At 37.2% G+C, this 17,972-nt stretch overlaps 2 protein-coding genes across 2 annotated transcripts; one reads left to right on the top strand and one right to left on the bottom strand.

Annotated features, from left to right (window-relative positions):
• The first annotated feature begins 7,776 nt into the window (after positions 1-7,776).
• Positions 7,777-13,663, top strand: LOC133725298 (lysM domain receptor-like kinase 3). Its single transcript, XM_062152504.1, has 11 exons — positions 7,777-8,958; positions 9,427-9,501; positions 9,639-9,932; positions 10,313-10,458; positions 10,566-10,655; positions 10,737-10,842; positions 11,288-11,439; positions 11,530-11,627; positions 11,710-11,857; positions 12,798-12,905; positions 13,203-13,663. The coding sequence occupies exons 1-11, from the start codon at positions 8,373-8,375 to the stop codon at positions 13,365-13,367; spliced, it is 1,968 nt and encodes a 655-aa protein (XP_062008488.1). The 5' UTR covers positions 7,777-8,372; the 3' UTR covers positions 13,368-13,663.
• A 167-nt stretch (positions 13,664-13,830) lies between these two features.
• On the bottom strand, positions 13,831-15,215 carry LOC133725299 (clavaminate synthase-like protein At3g21360). Its single transcript, XM_062152505.1, has 3 exons — positions 14,791-15,215; positions 14,449-14,702; positions 13,831-14,343 (listed from the first exon to the last, which is right to left on the bottom strand). Exons 1-3 carry the CDS (start codon positions 15,148-15,150, stop codon positions 13,983-13,985), a joined length of 975 nt encoding a protein of 324 aa, XP_062008489.1. The 5' UTR covers positions 15,151-15,215; the 3' UTR covers positions 13,831-13,982.
• Positions 15,216-17,972: the final 2,757 nt, after the last annotated feature.

Raw genomic sequence — 17,972 nt, 5'->3', positions numbered from 1 at the left:
TGTTGTACGTCTCAATTAGGTGGTCCGGGCAAAATACTTCTATAGATTCAGTGATTTAAGCGTTGTTAAGTGATCATTTTATAAATTTTTAGAGAGTGGGAATAAGTCGATTATAGTTCCAATCCCTATTTCAAAAAAAGAGATGAAAGTCATATTGAAGTTGTAAAGAGAAGAAAAGGAAAAAAATAAGACTCTTGAAAAGAAAAGAGAAAAAAAGAAGGCTATTTCTCAATGAACAGAAGACCGCAACTTTTGCAGACCTAAAGCTTCAAGTAATGTCACTTAAAGAAGAATCAAGTTCCACCAAAAAAAGCAAAAAAAAAAAAAAAAAAACTGCTTGCCTGGTTAAGCCAGAGGAGAATGTGGACCAAGAATTAGTGTTGATTATATTAAGAATTTCAACAGGAAATATGAAAACAGGAAAAAACATATATGAAAATCAACAGGAAAAAACAGTACTAGAAAATCAAATCCCCCCTACATCTCGATGACAATTAAGACAAACCATGTGAAGCTTCTTTTGTTCCTTTGTTCTAGGGGAGGTGAGTTAGTATGACACTCTAGCTTTTGTTCCAAGATACGGTTGTATTTAATTTGTTGGTTGTTAATTAGGGTTGTAATCATTTATCAAGCAATGAATATGATTTAATGATTGAATAACCGAAAAGTAGTTACTATTTAGCCTTTTGCTCAAATTCATTTTCATCTCATATATTTAGATTATGAGAATAATTTTTTTAACTTTAGAATAAAATTAAATTTATTTCTGTTATAGTTAGAATAAAATTAACTTTATTCTAAAATTAACTTTAGAATAATTGTTGTTTTTTTTTTTTTTGAATAATTGTTGTTATAGTTAGAATAAAATTATTTGTACTCTCCTAAAAAATTGGGAAAAAAGTACAAACAGTACCCAACCTAAGGCCGACTCCGAATTTCTATACCCAAGTTTCTGAAACTATCACAATGGTACCTGGAATTCCCAACCCGACCCAATATTCATACACGCCGTCCATGACAGAGTTAATTCTTGTGCCAGGTGCCATGGGTTAAGGGATATTTTGGTCACTTCATTCACTCAGACTTTTTTTAATATTTTTTTTCCTTATCTCAATTTTTTTCTCCTTCTGGTGATTTCACCAGGAGAGCTTTTGGGTCCTTATGCTCGGCTCTCTTTGCGCCTGCTTCTCTCTTTGACCACCTTGGTCACACCTACATCACCCGACTCTCAAACCTTGAGCACCACTGCCATCAATTGGAGGAAAATCTTCCTCCATGCCACCACCCATATCCATGTAAGGAGCAGCGCCTCCCTGATATATCTTGGCAATGATGGAATTGCAATTTCTTTCGAGCTCATTCACCTTGTCATCAAACTCTTCAGCCTCAGCGAGCTGATTGCCGTCTAGCCATTGGATAGCCTAATCGATTGCATCTTCAATCTTCTTCTGGTCTTCTGCGTTGAGCATGGAAGCAATCTTCTCATCTTTAATGGTGTTCCTCGCTTGAATCTACACCTTTGGAATCAGGACCTTCTGGTGTTCGCAATTGAGGTCGGAATCGGCACCTCCCAAGCCTTACGACTTTGTTTTCTGTTTGTGTTTCTTGTTGTTTGGGTTTGGCTTTTGGCCATTCTTTTTCTGTGTTTAGATTAAGGTTTGTTTGCTTGATTGCTTTTGTATTTCCTACCTAGTTGCTGGGTTTTGTTGTACTACATTTTGAATTAATGCAAGTTCTTGGTTTTGCTTGATAGCATGTTTCTGGGTTTGTTAGATTTGAATGGGGACACGAGAGAGAGAGAGAGAGAGAGAGAGAGAGAGAGAGAGAGAATGAGTTTTCTGGGTTTCAATGAGGACGAAAGAGAGAGATAACAATACCTTCTTTTTTTAAAATTTCTCTCTTCATTAATTATTAATATTATTAATGCTAATTTTAAAAACTTAACCACTTGGTCGGATTTACCCCTAAAAATACGCCACCTGGCATGTGGCTTAACGCCGTTATGGACGGCAGGTATGAATATTGGGTCGGGCAAAGTATTTGGGGAAAGTATTTGGGGTACCATTGTGATAGTTTCAGAAACTTGGGTATAGAAATTCGGAGTCGGTCATAAATTGGGTACTGTTTGTATTTTTTTCCCTAAAAAATTATAGTGAGTATTGAAACCAACCCTGCGTCTATGTACTTTTCTTCTGCCCACCATTAAACCTTGATCAATTCATTGTCTAGTTGAGTGAGGAAAAAAATGGGTAGGTGATCCAAGTAAAAGAGCTAAGCTAACTATTCTTGGAATCAAACATATAGACAAGATCCAAGTGCAGTGGGGACTTGGGCAGAGAACTCATATATCAAAATGCAAAGAGGCCCTTTATATATTCTCAATGTACCAAAAAAAAATTGCAAAGAGGCCCTAGCATATTCATACCCTGTACCACAAAGCTACTCTGGATGATTGATTGCTTGTTACAAATATAAAGAAAAAGAAAACGATTTCTAACTTAATTTCATTTCCAAAATGGTTGACTAGCTCTTTACCATATGAATAATACTGTAGTTACAGAACAAATTATAGATTATTGTCAAAGGTAGATTATCTTATGTCACATAATTAGGTATTTAGATACCAACCAGATCCACATGTTAGCATTGCGGAGGGACCCAATAATAGGCTTAAGTTTAATTAATTTTGCTAAGTTGATTGGGTTGCCGTTTAAGGAACGCTACTTTTTCTTTTTAGTAAGTGTTTTGTATCTAAATATTTATACTAATTAATTTCTTCCGCCAATCCAAGTGAATCCAATTGATGAAGTAACAAATAGGTGTCGAAATCACAAAGTACTTAATTTTCAATTTTCATTAAAATTTGTGACTTATTTTATATATTTTTTCAATTGTTATTTAAGGTGAGAGTGAAATAGTTAATTAGGCTAACGGTGTATCTACCTCTCTATTAGAGGTAATGTGTATACCCTGGTGAGGCTCATGCCCTCATCCACCTCACGACACCCCCTGGTTGTGTATAATGGTGAGTCTTTGTTTCTTGTCGAACATCTTTCTTAGATGTAGATCGATCTTGACAACACTCTTTGTTTGGACTTAATAATAGAGCTGCTTCAAATAGTGCTTGGTATATCTCATGTCCAAATTCGTACCCTATATATATATATATATATATGTATATGTATATATATATGTGTGTGTGTTTTTGGTTCCGTTTAAGTTGTTTGTTGGTATCATTTTAGTTTAGTTGTTAGTTAGGTTTTATTGATCATCTTCTTCATGTAGCCACAAACTATAAATCTGCCATCAACAACAACCATAACAACCTTCATAAGTTGTAGTAGCAGCTAGGAAACCATAGTCAACTAGGTTGCTTTCCACTTTTTGCTCCAAGCACTAATCCCAAAAACTCATCCGCAAGTAGTTAATCTGTCTCTGAATATGACGGGGAACCCTAACCTATCATATTACTTTTGTATCTTTCTTTTTTTTACTAATGAAGTGTGTTCATGTGAGTTAAATCTGAGACAAGCTTTCAGATAAACAGGAACATAACTAAATATGTACACCATAAAACACTATTAATTTTGATCCGTCATATATTAAAATTAATGTGTAAATAATGTTTTTGACAAATTGTTACTTGATATATGCATGTTAATCAATAAGAAATCAAGATATATTACTTAATCTATATATATATATATATATCAGATCCTATCCAGAGCGAGGCCTCGCTCTGAAAGTAACGTGTGAAGTTGGAGTTTATGGTCACTTTTCGGTCTCATATCCACATCTCGACCGTTCAGTTTAGGCATTGATAACTGTCTTAAAGCTAGTATGGTTCAAGATGGACAGATTCAGTTCATCCATTGGTTTAAGTGAGTTAGATACCTTAAATATCATCAATTTGGCTGAAACTTTGCAGAGATGATCTATACATTAGTACCTAAAAACTGAACGGTCGAGATGTGGATATGAGACCGAAAAGTGACCATAAACTCCAACTTCACACGTTAATTTCAGAGCGAGGCCTCGCTCTAGATAGAATCTGATATATATATATATATATATATATATATATATATATATATATAGAAATACATAATCTATAGGTAAAAATGTTATAAGTTCCTCCATTAGTGTAATTAAATGGAAATTCTCAACTTCATAATTAATTTTTTTAATAACAAAAAAATATATTTAATATAATCTAACTATGTATGAATAGATATACTTACATTACACATCGATGCTCTGAATTCTTCCTATAATTAAAAAATGCAGAGAAAAAAGCATTTAGAAGTGAAGATGAATAATGGCAAGTGATCATGAGTTGTAGTAGTTCGAGTAGGTAATAATTATTGTTCCTCTATTGGGGGTTTGGTGTGGTATATTTTGGCCTTTGCGTTTGCTCCAGCTTCCAGGTTCTCTCTCAGACTCTGTCTTTACTCTTTCCCTATTGAATAATCATTAGTATTTTATATTTTTACAGTTGTCTCCTACCCACGTCCTCAATTAATCGCCATGAAAAACGGTGCAATTATTCCCTGCTTCCGCTACTACTCTAGTCACCAGCTACCATCAGATTCCTAACCAATCAGTCACCAACAACTTCACATACGGTTAACATCCATGCAGCTATTATTAATTTAATTTATTACATACTCACTCACTAGACAGCTTATTATTATTTATTATCAACAAAAAAAAAACCTGTCATAAAAAAAAAAAAAAAAAAAAAAACCAGAATCATTGAAAAAAAAAAAAGAAGCCAGCTTATTATAATTTTTGACCAAAAAATGAACAGCCTATTTTAAATATGCATATTAACAAAAATTTTATGCACACTATTTTTCATATGTTATGACTTATGACTCATTCAATTATTGACCAATGTCGCCATCAGTCGCCTATGTGTTTCCGTCTATACTCGAGTCGGTAAGATCGTAAGATGGAAGTGCATATAATCTGTTGGATATTTTGTGCTTATATAGACTCGACGTGTACAGTGTACTTGTCAAAAAGTAGATTTGAGATTGGTCTTCACTCCTTCGAAATCTAAGTGAATATCTGTGTAGACTGTAGTAAAGATTAATATAGTTCCTTTAGGTGGTGAGTAAATGTTACCATTAATGATTATGAAGAGAGAAGACTTTTTATAAGAGGACCCTTTGTTCTTCAATGTGGAAAGGTGTTTATGTTATTTTAGGGCTGCCATTTGGTTTGGTAATTATCGAACCAACTGAATACCAATTGATATTTTAGGTTTGATAAACCGATTTTTTGGTAATCGAAACAGATAAAATTAAAATCAAATATTACTAAAAAAGTTGGTTTGATTTTGGTAAATACCGAATCTACCGATTATCTAAATATTAGCTATATATACTCTAGTTTTTAATACAGATACATGCATATTAAGAAATGTAAATATAATTATTTTCACAATATTATTAACATTATTACTAATACTAGATTCATATACTAAAACTTATGTCATATGTAAATAAAGAGAGCTATTATCAAACAAGCAGATGAATACAAAGTTTTCAACAACTTATCAAATTAAATAATCTAGTATATTGTTCATTCTAATTTAAATTACAAAGAAATATTTATTGTAAAGTTGGTAATACCGAAAACCGAAATACCGAATTTAGTAGATATGACTAAAGACTGAAAATTCTGGTTGGTAATTGGTAGCTTAATTTTGAAACCAAAAACTTTGATTTTGAAGTTAGTAAGACTTACAATCGATTCGAACCGACTGAGTGACAGCCTTATATTTTTTGCAAATTTGAGGGACTTACTTGGAAGCTTTTTGATAATTCATCCAGTCACTGTTTATGCTTGGTACCCTCTAACATGTATAATGACATCTTCCATATTATACCACATGGTGCCTCTCTCTCTCTCTCTCTCTCTCTCTCTCTCTCTCTTCAATATGGAGGCCAACTAATACTTAGTTTGGTAATTAATGGAGGAACGCAAAGGGGACTGAATGTGTCGCAATGTTAAGTTGTTTTTTAAGATTTAAGATTTTGGCCTATCTATTTTATTCGTAGAATTACTAAGTTGTGGAGAAAATGTGAATCTAAACTCTTCTATTTATTCCGACTTTGATCTATTAGTTTGAGTTGTATTAAAACCAGTTATTATTCATTATTTTTATTTTTTAAAGGAGAGAAAAAACGAACTGAAAAAAAAAAAAAAAAAAAACAAAACAAAATACAAACAGAGGCATATATATTTTTTTGGAGCAATGAATATGGAAGCATTAGGAGTCCACCTTGAAAGTTACGCATCAATAAAATTACGAGGTCATCATCTCCACTCACTCACATACAGATTAATAACTCTGAGGAATTGAGGATGCATGTATAGAACCAAGACCTGGTTGATCTGTCACTGTCGGTTACTTGAGAGTCAACGAACGTTGGCCTTATGATACCGGGAGTCGCCGGCGACGAGACGATTCATCGGCGAGTTTTTGAGACATTGGCGCCGTATTCATGGGACCCCAACCAACTGTCCATCTCTTTTGCCAGCTCTTCGCAACGTTTTTTTTTTTTTTTTTTTGAGAATCAGCTCTTCGCAACTTGTGCCCAACTGCCCATCCTTTTCCCAAAACCAGCCTTCATTACAGTTCACTTCCCGTTTTGCCCTTGCTCTTTTTCATTAAAAATTTCTCAAAATCTTTTTTTTTTTTTAAATATTTAATATTCAATGTTAAACATATATGAAGAAACACTTTCGAAACTTTTTCATGGTCTGCAATTAGTTGTTAACCTGAATATCAGTCACCTTGAAGCTGATTCATCTATTTTGGTCAATTTGTTTCAAAGTGATGACATTGATATTCACCATTTTAGTACTTTTATTTTTAAATTACAGCAATTTAAATTGAAGCTTTCAGTGTTTGACTGTTTGAGTATCAAGCAATTAAGTGTAGTTGTAGAAAATGTAATATAATGTAGATCTATTTGTTAAAAATAGTGTGAATCAGGATGACATTGTTGGCATTACTAGGCCGAGAAGGGTTTAGCCATGCTGTCTAGGTTTTTTTTTTTTTCTTCCTGCTTTTGTTTTGGACTTTTGGTCTTTTGCCTACTTGCCTCCATTGTCCAAAAAACTTAACACATACTAAATTTCTTAGAGTTGGTTTTTAAAACTTCAGAAATTACACTCAACAAATAGAGTTTAAAACTTGATTGACAAAAAACATCATTTTCATTGGAGATAAAAACTTCCCGTCTTTTAACAAACACAAAAACTTTCTATTATAACTAATTTATTTTGGAATAACTACTAAAATATGTCGAACTACCTCTGTTTGTCATCAAAGCCAAAGCCCCTTGTATATGACAATTTTTGATGAACCATATTTGATATTTGTTAGCCAGTTCTTTTCTATTGCCTAAACAATATTATAAAAACGTTCAAATTAGCTACATTACCTTTCATTTTCAATCTATATCATGCATCTAGCTAGCAATAAAAATCCACTTTAGCTATTATTGTCCACAAAATGCGTATCAAACATGCAACACCAATTTCTCATATACAGTTAAAGCATTGGTATTGAACATCATCATCCTCCACATTCACAGTTAAAATCCCCAGATTTTTTCAATTTTTCACTCACTGATTAAAAATACAAAAACCTCTAATTAAGAAGAACTTCATGAAGTAAAAAGAAGACAACTTTGATTAGAAAAAGGTGGGCAGTTTCAGTGAAAGAAAGAGATGGTCCCCAATATCTCTCCAGGTGGGTGGCTCTCTGCAATGCCCCAGTATATCTTTGGCAGTCACTTTCATCTCTTTTTACACTGTAGTAATGTAATGGGTATTGCTCTCTCTCTGGCCTCTGCAATCAAATTTCACCAAAAGCGAGTCAGTGACACCCTCACAAAACACAAATGCTCTGTTTCTGTTTACAGTCACCTCATTCCTTTCACTTCCTGCTTTCCTCCTTCAGACCCCCCCCCTAGTCTCATTCCTCCTCCTCCCTTCTCTTTCTTCTTTCAGCTTTCAAGCACAACCACCCCTTCATCTCTCACTCCTCCAATTCCAATCAAAACTCATGCATCATAAGCAACAACAACAACAACCCACTAGATTTTTCAGCTGGGTTTGATCACCTGCTCACTCTTATTATTTTGTTTTCAGCAAGCATTTAAAGCAGTTTTGTCAGTTCTTGATCTCTGTCCACCTATCAACCATTTCTTCTCAAAACCCATCAAATGAATTGGAGCTCAGTTTGGGTCATCAACTTCCCCAATTCACTCTGCTAAAACCCAAATCAATTTGTCAAATCTTGAGCTACCCAGAATCACCAACTTCACAAATTCCTCACCTTTTTCTTGGCCATGAAGCTTCAATGGACACCACCTTTACCAATCCTACTATACCTTCTTTTTCTTCAGTTTACCTCAGCAGACCCAACACCCATGCAGTGTACGGACACGACTCGCCTCTGCACATCGTTCCTGGCCTTCAAGCCCGAACCCAATCAGACCCTGCCGGTGATTCAGTCCATGTTCGACGTGTTACCGGAAGACGTCACCGTCGGCGACCGTGGCTACGTCTTCATCAAAAAGAACTGTTCTTGCGCTTCTGGGGTCAACGAGTATTTGACCAACACGACGTTTACGGTGAGATCGAGTGAAGGGTATGTGTCTGACGTGGTGAATGAGGCCTATGGTGGCCTGACCTTCCTGCCCAACTCGACGAGGCGGGCCAGAAACGGCGCCGTTGTGTGGCTGAGGCTGCTGTGCGGGTGTTCGAGTGGGCTGTGGAACTATTTGATGAGCTATGTGATGAGGGAGGGGGATAGCATTGAGTCTTTGGCCAGTCGGTTCGGGGTTAGTATGGATAGTATTGAGAAAGTTAATGGGATTGTTGATCCTGATAATGTTACTGTTGGTGCTCTGTATTACATACCTTTGAATTCAGGTTAGTTTTCGATTTGTTTTGTGTTTTTGTCTACTTTTGGTTAATGGTTATGACTTGTGAACTTATGGTATGAATGAGGTTTGGTTTATTTGACTTTTGGGTCAGAATGTGGAGAGGTTGACAATCGGACTGAAATGAATGAGTCAAGTGTTGTTCATAGTTTTCTAGCATAATGTGGAGGCATGATGCATATTGATTAGTTATTTTGCATTTGCAATCAGAAGCATGGGAAGAAAAACCTTTTAACAAATTTGCTGTTAATGTTACTTGTGATCAATTGAATCGTGTCCGGGATGATTGTGTGGGTGCTATATCAAAACTAAAGAGAATAAAAATGGTTATTATTAATTTTTATTCACGTCTATCTCTTATGAAGATGTTATGGTCATTTGGATGTGCAAATTCAAGCTGGACATAGTGCTTATTGAAAAAGTGTTGTACTAAATGATCTCATTTCTATGCTTCTAGTTCCTGGTGAGCCTTATCCTTTGGAGACTATTTCTCCTGCTCCTGTTCCTGCTCCACCCGTTGACAATTTGTCAGGTATGCGTGTTGTCTTATGTGAACTTGTAATAGTTTTGTTCGAAACAGGGAACTGCAAGTTTTCCCGATCAAGAATATCTTTGTGCCACACTATTGCCTCTTTAAATTTTAATAATCTGTTTGCTTTTTGTTAACAGAAAATCATGTGAATCATAAGGCGCATTTGCCCTATTTATGGATCGTAGGAAGTCTGGGGTTAGTTCTTGTTGTGATAGTAACAGGTATAGTTCTATATGTTTGCCTGAGGTCATCAAACTGCTGCGGTGAAGCACAAAGAAGTCACTCAAAAGATCCTGATCGTAAGATTAGGTTTCACATTCTTCGGAGCCCCAGTTTCTTTTGTGGTTCAGGAAGGTTCACCTGTTGCACGTCTGCTGATTGGAAGCAAACCACCGGAGATTCTAGCAACCACCAGATAACTATTCCCAAAGGTCATCTGTCTAACTATTTTCAATTTTTATCCAACTAAAATTGACTTTTTTTTATTGTCAGATCAATATCAAGTTGTGGTTTTTTTATGTCTGTTGAGTATTTTGAACTGGGAAATATAATCTAGGAGGCAGGGAATAATTACAACATTTAAATGGGAGCTTCTGTAACAGTTTTTGTGAATAGATCACCTTGTAGTAGAAGCATACATCATTTGTATTCCAATATTCAGTACTTCTAAATGCACGCAGATGTCTCTTATGTTACTTTGGTTTAGCGGTTTAGAGTGTGTGTCTGCTTCCTCATTAAATCTTCATATACCAAATTGTGATCTTCTCTCGAATCTCGGAATGTCTGACCGGCCCTTCTTTACTTGTTGCAGCTCTTGGCAGTCATGTACTTGACATGGAAAAGCCTGTGGTTTTTACATATGAAGAAATCTTTTCCTCAACAGATGGATTCTCTGATTCACGTCTTCTGGGAAATGGAACTTATGGTTCTGTGTATTATGGCTTACTTCGTGAGCAGGTTTGGAGCTCTCTACTTTTATTCCCATCATTGACATTCTCTTTTGCCATTTAGAGTCCTTCTCACACCTGTGCGGCTATGCTCATATGGGTTTGAATTCTCTCCAGGAAGTTGCTATTAAAAGAATGACTGTTACAAAAACCAAAGAATTTCTAGCAGAAGTAAAAGTTCTATGCAGGGTTCATCATTCTAATCTGGTAATTCTCTTTCTAGTTTTGGAGCTTGTAGCTTTGTGTGTTTCAGAGCTTTGACTCCTATTTTGGTTTACTTGTGTCAAGGTAGAATTGATTGGTTATGCAGCAACTGAAGATGAGCTCTTCTTAATATATGAGTATGCCCAAAAAGGTTCACTTAAAAGCCATTTGCATGATCCTCAGAACAAGGGTAAGTTACTTGCTTATGCTATGTTGAGAATATGTCCCAAGCTAGTCTAGCAATTTTTTCTTTTTGGTGTCTTACTTTTGCTCAAAATCTGATCCATGTTAAGGAGTATTACAAATTGCATTTTGGTCTAAGCTGTTGCAGCTTCCTTATAGGGTCAGATCCAAGTTCAGCAGAGGTTGTTGAGCCTTGTATTACGAGGCTCAACTTGCCCTGGCCAGGCTGGTTTCCACCCTAGCTGTTTAACCAAAATCGGTCCCTAGATACCGAAATATTTCATAAAATTCTCTCTTCAAGTTCCTTGCTGGGGCATACCCTTACTCTAAATATAGTAGTTTGTATCTTTAACGTCAGTTGAGTCATGGACTTTGGACGTATAGTGCTTTATGCTACCTTTTATTCTTGAATCGTGGGTGTGTGTTATTAACCTCATTGTACTGGGTTACAGGTCAAACGTCACTTTCCTGGATCATGAGGGTCCAGATTGCTCTTGATGCTGCTAGAGGTCTTGAGTACATCCATGAGCACACTAAAGCTCATTATGTCCACCGGGATATCAAGACAAGCAACATCTTGCTTGATGGTGCCTTCAGGGGAAAGGTTCTAATACATTCTACTGATTTGATTTGTGCTGTCTGTGTAGACATCTGGTGCATGTCACTTATAAAAGTTCTTTTCTTTATAATTTAGATTTCAGATTTTGGATTGGCAAAACTTGTTGGTAAAACAGGTGAAGGAGAAGCTACGGTAACCAAAGTTGTTGGTACATATGGTTATCTGGCTCCAGAGTAAGTAACAATATCTGCAGTTGATTACTCTGTCCTTAACATGCTCAATGAGATTGATTGCTTCTCTCTTGCATCCCTGTAGATACTTGAGCGATGGGCGTGCTACTACAAAAAGTGATATTTATGCTTTTGGAGTTGTTCTCTTCGAGATTTTATCAGGGAAGGAGGCTGTTATACGAACTGAAGGCACAGTTACAAAAAATCCTGAAAGACGCTCACTGGTATCCATTGTAAGTCATATCAATGAGACATAATCTATTTTTTTGATGGGGATCAAAAAGCATCAGTATCCTGTGAACAAAGTTTACAACAAAATTTAAGATATTTGACCTACTTATTATGCTAAAGCTGGAACTTGAGAAGATTAGAGACTAATTCACTGCCTTGAGCAGCAATAAAATTTTAATGCCTGGTTTTAAATTCCAATTAGTTTTTTGTGTGAAGGGGACATCAGTTTCATAAAGAGACTTTATTGTTCTTAAATTTATTATTTATTTTTTTTATTTTTTTTATATCGCCCTGTCAAAAGATTTCAAAGATGAATTTTAAAAAGGAAGAATGAGAATGTAATTAAAGGGTGTTGAAATGTATGGATCTGTTGCTAAATTTAAGTTGAGAAACCTTCACATGCATTAAATTCCAAAATCAAAACTTCTCTACAGGAGTACAGGTGTGAAATGTTGTCACCAAATAAGAATGAAAGTCTAAATTATGTGGTCAATTGAGATATTAAGGCTACCGGGAAGAAGAAGCAAATGATGTTAGTTTTTGTTTATCTGGAAATTTTAGCTGTTGCACAACATTGATTACTTTTCTTGCTGTTTCATTTACGTAAAAATATTGAAACCATCATACTCTCTTCTATCTGGAAACTGGAGGTCTTTACTAAACTAAAGCAATTGAATTAACCAACGTAAACGTTAAATACACAGACGTAAACAATAAGTCTTATCTGTTCTTCTCTCATCTGCATTTTGTACTTCGTCTTTGCCTCGTTATGAAAAATAGAATTGTCAATCATATGGTTTTTTTTTTTGGGTTTTCTAAATCCCTTTGGTCGTTCTTTTAAATTTATAGTTCACAAGTAGATTATGCTTTCCAAATTTTTCTTCATCTAGCCCACTTGTTTCTGTACCGGTGAAGCATCCTCAATTTTTGTCTGCATTGCAGATGCAAGCAGCTCTTAAAAGCGCACCTGACTCCATGAGTATGTCGAGCTTGAAAGATTACATTGATCCAAATCTGATGGACTTGTATCCCCATGATTGTCTACTCAAGGTAAACTATACTCAACTTTTTAAGTCTATATATGTGTATCCGTTTGCCAGCTTTTACTAAGAGGATATCTGTAATACAAGAAAGTGCTGGAATTATGAAACATATACGTTTTCATGAGAATTGACATGTAATAACATTTATATAAGAAGGGGATGAATGTTGCCCTTAGGTTTTGTGGCACACTAGTAATTATATAATCAAATTAATGAAATGAGAAGAAAGAAAGCAACTATTTGAGTTTGGAGTCATATACGACTAATTGACTGTTGTTCTTATTGCTGTACCTTCGTTCCATAGGTGGCCATGATAGCTAAGCAATGTGTAGATGAAGATCCCATCCTACGGCCTGACATGAAACAAATTGTTATTTCCCTGTCACAAATCCTCCTATCCTCGGTTGAGTGGGAAGCTACTCTTGCGGGGAACAGCCAGGTATTCAGTGGCCTTGTTCAGGGAAGGTAGTGAAACAGAAACTTCCTGTTTATACCCAAGTCATTCATATTCTTTTGCCCCTCTTTTATCTGTAGTGTGCTTTGTATTTATAATATAGCACATATAGTGGGAAGATCGTGGTATTTATACGCAAGTTTTGAGTTTGTTCCTCTCGTTTCCCTTTGTAGATGTTTTATTTTTTGTAGTGTCATTTGTGAGAAAATTTTGATTTGATGTAAAATGTGATGGAGGAGCCAAGGAAGGGTTGTTTTCTTGTAATACAAAGCTAGCATTCAGTTTATCAATGTTTTAAAATTCTTCAGTTATATTTTGATCCTTGTTCCATGGATTTTCTATGCAAACCTATTATCCGACTGCCCCTCTTAATTCACTAGTTACCTAAAGTATGCACCGACTGATAGTTAACAAATGACAACGCTTAAAATGGGATCGTTTTTAAGCGTGAATGGAAGTGTTAACATAGTTCGGAAACTTGAAGAAATGCTAAACTGATCGTTTATTATATCATTATGCGGTTTAACATGGGAATTGTACAAAGTCTACATCCATAATCTTTTAACTGGCACATTCATTAGCACCTCTCCAAGGGGAAGAGTGCTAGTAGTGATAGCACACCTACCTAAACTACTTGCAAAGTGAAGCTAGCACTCTGCGAGGCGGAGTGAACGATTTCCTAGAGTGAAGGACAGCCAAATTATCCAACAGCAAAACATCACCCTTCTGCCAAGGAATGGCAACACTTTCCTCCTCAAGAATCTTCAAGCAGTCGTAGATGACATCCGCCGGCAATGGGTTGCCATTGCCATAGGTAACAGCCTTTACAGGATCATTCCTTGCATCTTCCCAGCCTGTGTATGCAGCTACCATGCTGTTGAACCAAATCTTACGCTGCCTTGTGCTGTTGTATTTGACGGCCGGGATTGGCCCCATTATTGATTTCACTCCATCTTCCAACCATTCCAGCTTCATGCCAAGCTTAGCAGCCCTGCCAAAAGTTTTAGCACAACAACATTAATTGTCAACTGTTCATAATCACTAGCTAAGCAACTTACTCCAACATTGATATGTACTTGTCACTTTGGACCTATACCTTTGCTCAGCTATGTTCTTATCTTTGGTCAAGAATGTAGACTTCCAGCCACGGCCAATCGGAGAAGAAGGGTCATCGCCTTCGCCTAAAACCCGAGTATACAACAATCCATGCTCTTCCAATTTTTCGACGAATTCCGGGTACTTCTCTTTCATCCTCTCATACACAATGTGACTCAGAACAATGGGAGTTTCTCCCCCACTTCCAGGCTCCACTTCACAGAAAAAGAACAACTTGGAGGGAAACTCTGGCACCTGTAACGACATGTCGTACAACAATATTATCAACTACTTTTACCGGAAAACAAACAGAGAACGACAATTTCGATCATGCGGAATATACCTGAGCCATTTCGTGGTGAAACGGAATCTTCTGGTCGGGCGGGGACTCATTGGCGGTGAAGACCCGACCCACGACGTTGGTCCGAGGGGCGGCTCCGCCAACATAGGGAAGCTCCTCGAAGCCGAAGGCCTCAACGACGTCGTTGAAGTCGGAGGCTGAATTGACCGGAAAGCCCCTGAGGAGTACAGCCCCGGATTGCCGGAGCTGGGCCTCAAGGTACGGTCTTTGGGCTTCGATGGTTTGGGTCAAAGCAGAGAGAGTCAAGGGAACCGCAGGGCTCGGAGATAGAACCGCCGGGAACTGAACTCCGTCGTAGAGCTTTTGCTGTGGGATTTGAGTTTGCACCAGAGTTCCTGCCATGGTTTCGGACGGCGCGCGTGTGGTTGACGCGTCGGAATTTGGGTATGGATATGGCGTTTGGGGGGGGGGGGGGAGTGGCAGATAATGTGGGAGGGAGGTGTTCACCTGGTTAATAAATCTGTCCAGGTTCAACTGTTCAAGTATGTATTGGGCCGGGTCGGGTCGCAATGCGTTTCGGGTAAGGCCCAAGTTAACAATGAGTCAACTCGGCCGAGTCAAAAATGAGCGGGAGCTGCTTATTATGCTAAAGCTGGAACTTGAGAAGATTAGAGACTATTCACTGCACAAAATTTTAATGCCTGGTTTTAAATTCCAATTAGCTACGTCTATGGAGGAGAGGAAACTGATGTTTCATAAAGAAATTTTATTGTTCTTAAATTTATTATTATTATTATTATTAGGGTCCTTGACTCAAAGCACCAAAATAAATAAAAATTATTTCACTTACTCCAACAACATATTTTTATTCCTACTAACCCAATTTGTAGTAAAATGACAATTCTGTCCTTCACCTAATTAAACAACTACTTTATGCCACTCTCTCCCTCTCTTCCATCCAATCTCTCTCTCTCTCTCTCTCTCTTTGTATACTGTTTCTGCAAAGGATGAGGAGCCGGAGCCGATTTCGCTCACCTCTCTGTCTCTCTCTCTCTTCTCGTCGGAGTCGAACAGATGACGTTGCTCGGTTGGGATCTCCGTGCTCGACGATGGCCTCCCAAAGACGACGGTGGCCGGCGCGAAGAAGGACAGCTCCTGAAGACGATTTCGGTGACCGACAACAGAGGAAGAGGATCCACGAGGAGTACGAGCGTCGCCGGAAGCAGCTCCACGATCTCTGCGTTGCCATCAAGGCCGACTCTGTCTCCGACTTCAAACTTGGTTCGCACCGTGAAAAAATTCAAGGCTAACTTTGGAGGAGAGATTGTTGTTGCACTGGAGACTTCTTCTGATTACGGACTGGCTTCCAAAGTCCACAAACACCTGACTTGATCTTGCACCAATTCCAGACTTCATAATGGTAATTAGTTTAATATTCTGTCAAAATTCTCTTTAATTTGAATTATGAAATCTTACTTCATGGTGCAGATGGTTAAAGATCGAAGTCTTTGACTCTCAATTATGAATAAGGACAAAAGAGTACTGGGTGGTGGGTCATTTGCGTTTTTAGATGAATTGGTTAGCTAGTGGGAGGCTTTCTTTTGCTAAAGCTCTCAGACTCAGTGAACGAATAATGGAGGTTCAGCAAAAAAGGATTTTCTGTCTTTATCTTAATATTTAATTGCTTCTTCTACTCTCTATAAGAAAACATGTCCGATATTTATAGACTTGCTTGTTTGACTGGAAGCATTTTGAAAATGCTAAGGCCATGTCCTTCCTCTTTCTTATATATATACAGATCAGAGCTTCTCCACTGCGGACGTCCGCAGTTTTTCTTAGGTACGGATTTCCAGTTTTTACCCACTTTTCGATCATATTTTCACATCTTAACCGTTCAGTTTTTAGGTCCTAATGTATAGATCATCTCTACAAATTTTCAGCCAAATTAATGATCGTTAAGGCATTCAAAACTGTAATTTACCATTATAAACACGAACGGTTCCAGTTCGACAGATTTGGTTCGTTCGCGTAAATTGCAGTTTTGAATGCCTTAACAATCATCAATTTGGCTAAAAATTTGTAGAGATGATCTATACATTAGGACCTAAAAACTGAACGGTTAAGATGTGAAAATATGATCGAAAAGTGGGTCAAATATGGAAATCCGTACCTCACCTGAGCAAGGTTCTATATATATATATATATAGGTCCTAATGTATAGATCACCTCTGCAAAATTTGTCGAACCGAATCTGTCGAACCTGAACCGTTCGTATATATTGTTGTAATTTGCAGTTTTGAATGCCTTAACGATCACCAAATTAGCTGAAATTTTGCAGAGGTGATCTATACATTAGGACCTAAAAACTGAACGGTTAAGATGTGAAAATGTGATCGGAAAGTGGGTACAAACCGGAAATCCGCACCTAAGCAAAAAGTGCGGATATCCGCACCTGAGAAGCCCTGTATATATATATATATATATATATATATATATATGTGTGTGTGTGTGTGTGTGTGTGTGTGTGTGTGTGTGTGTGTGTGTTCTGTTTTGGTAAAATGAGGGCAGAAAAAAAATTACAAAAAATGTTTTATTGTCTCCCAATAGACATCTATTGGGGGGCAATAGACGTTTTGAATTGATATAATCTCCTTGTTTTTTTTTCTGTAATCAAAGTTTTATTTATTTAAATTTAGGGAGATTAGTTCCAATTCTGGCGACTGAAAGTCCTATTGGGGGGCAATAGACGTCTATTGGGGGGCAATACATGGCTGATAGTCGTCTATTAGGGGGCAATACATGACTGATAGTCGTCTATTAGGGGGCAATAAACGTCTATTAGGGGGCAATAGACTATTGGGGCAATAGAGGTCTATTGCCCCTCTATTAGGGGGCAATAGATGTCTATAGGGGCAAAAAAACCTTTCCGGTGAGATTTTCAGCAAATTCCTGTGGGCGGCGGCCGGTGACCGGATTCAGGCGGCCAGTGACCGGACTCCGGAGGCCGATGATCGGGCTCCGGCGAAGTCTCCTATGGTTTCTCTCTCTTCCATTTTTTCTCTCTCTCTCTCTCTCTAAGTTTCAAAGGGGTGAGGGTAAAATGGTATTAAAAAAAATTTAAAAACAAAAAAAAATTCTTAATGGGGTATTAGGGAAGACCTCATTAAAGTGTTTTGGGTAAGAGGGAATTAAAAAAACTTAATGGGGTAAGTGGGAAAAAAATC

The sequence above is a fragment of the Rosa rugosa genome, chromosome 1 (assembly GCF_958449725.1).
Source record: "Rosa rugosa chromosome 1, drRosRugo1.1, whole genome shotgun sequence".
Taxonomy (NCBI): domain Eukaryota; kingdom Viridiplantae; phylum Streptophyta; class Magnoliopsida; order Rosales; family Rosaceae; genus Rosa; species Rosa rugosa.
This window is presented reverse-complemented; position numbering and strand designations above follow the sequence as displayed.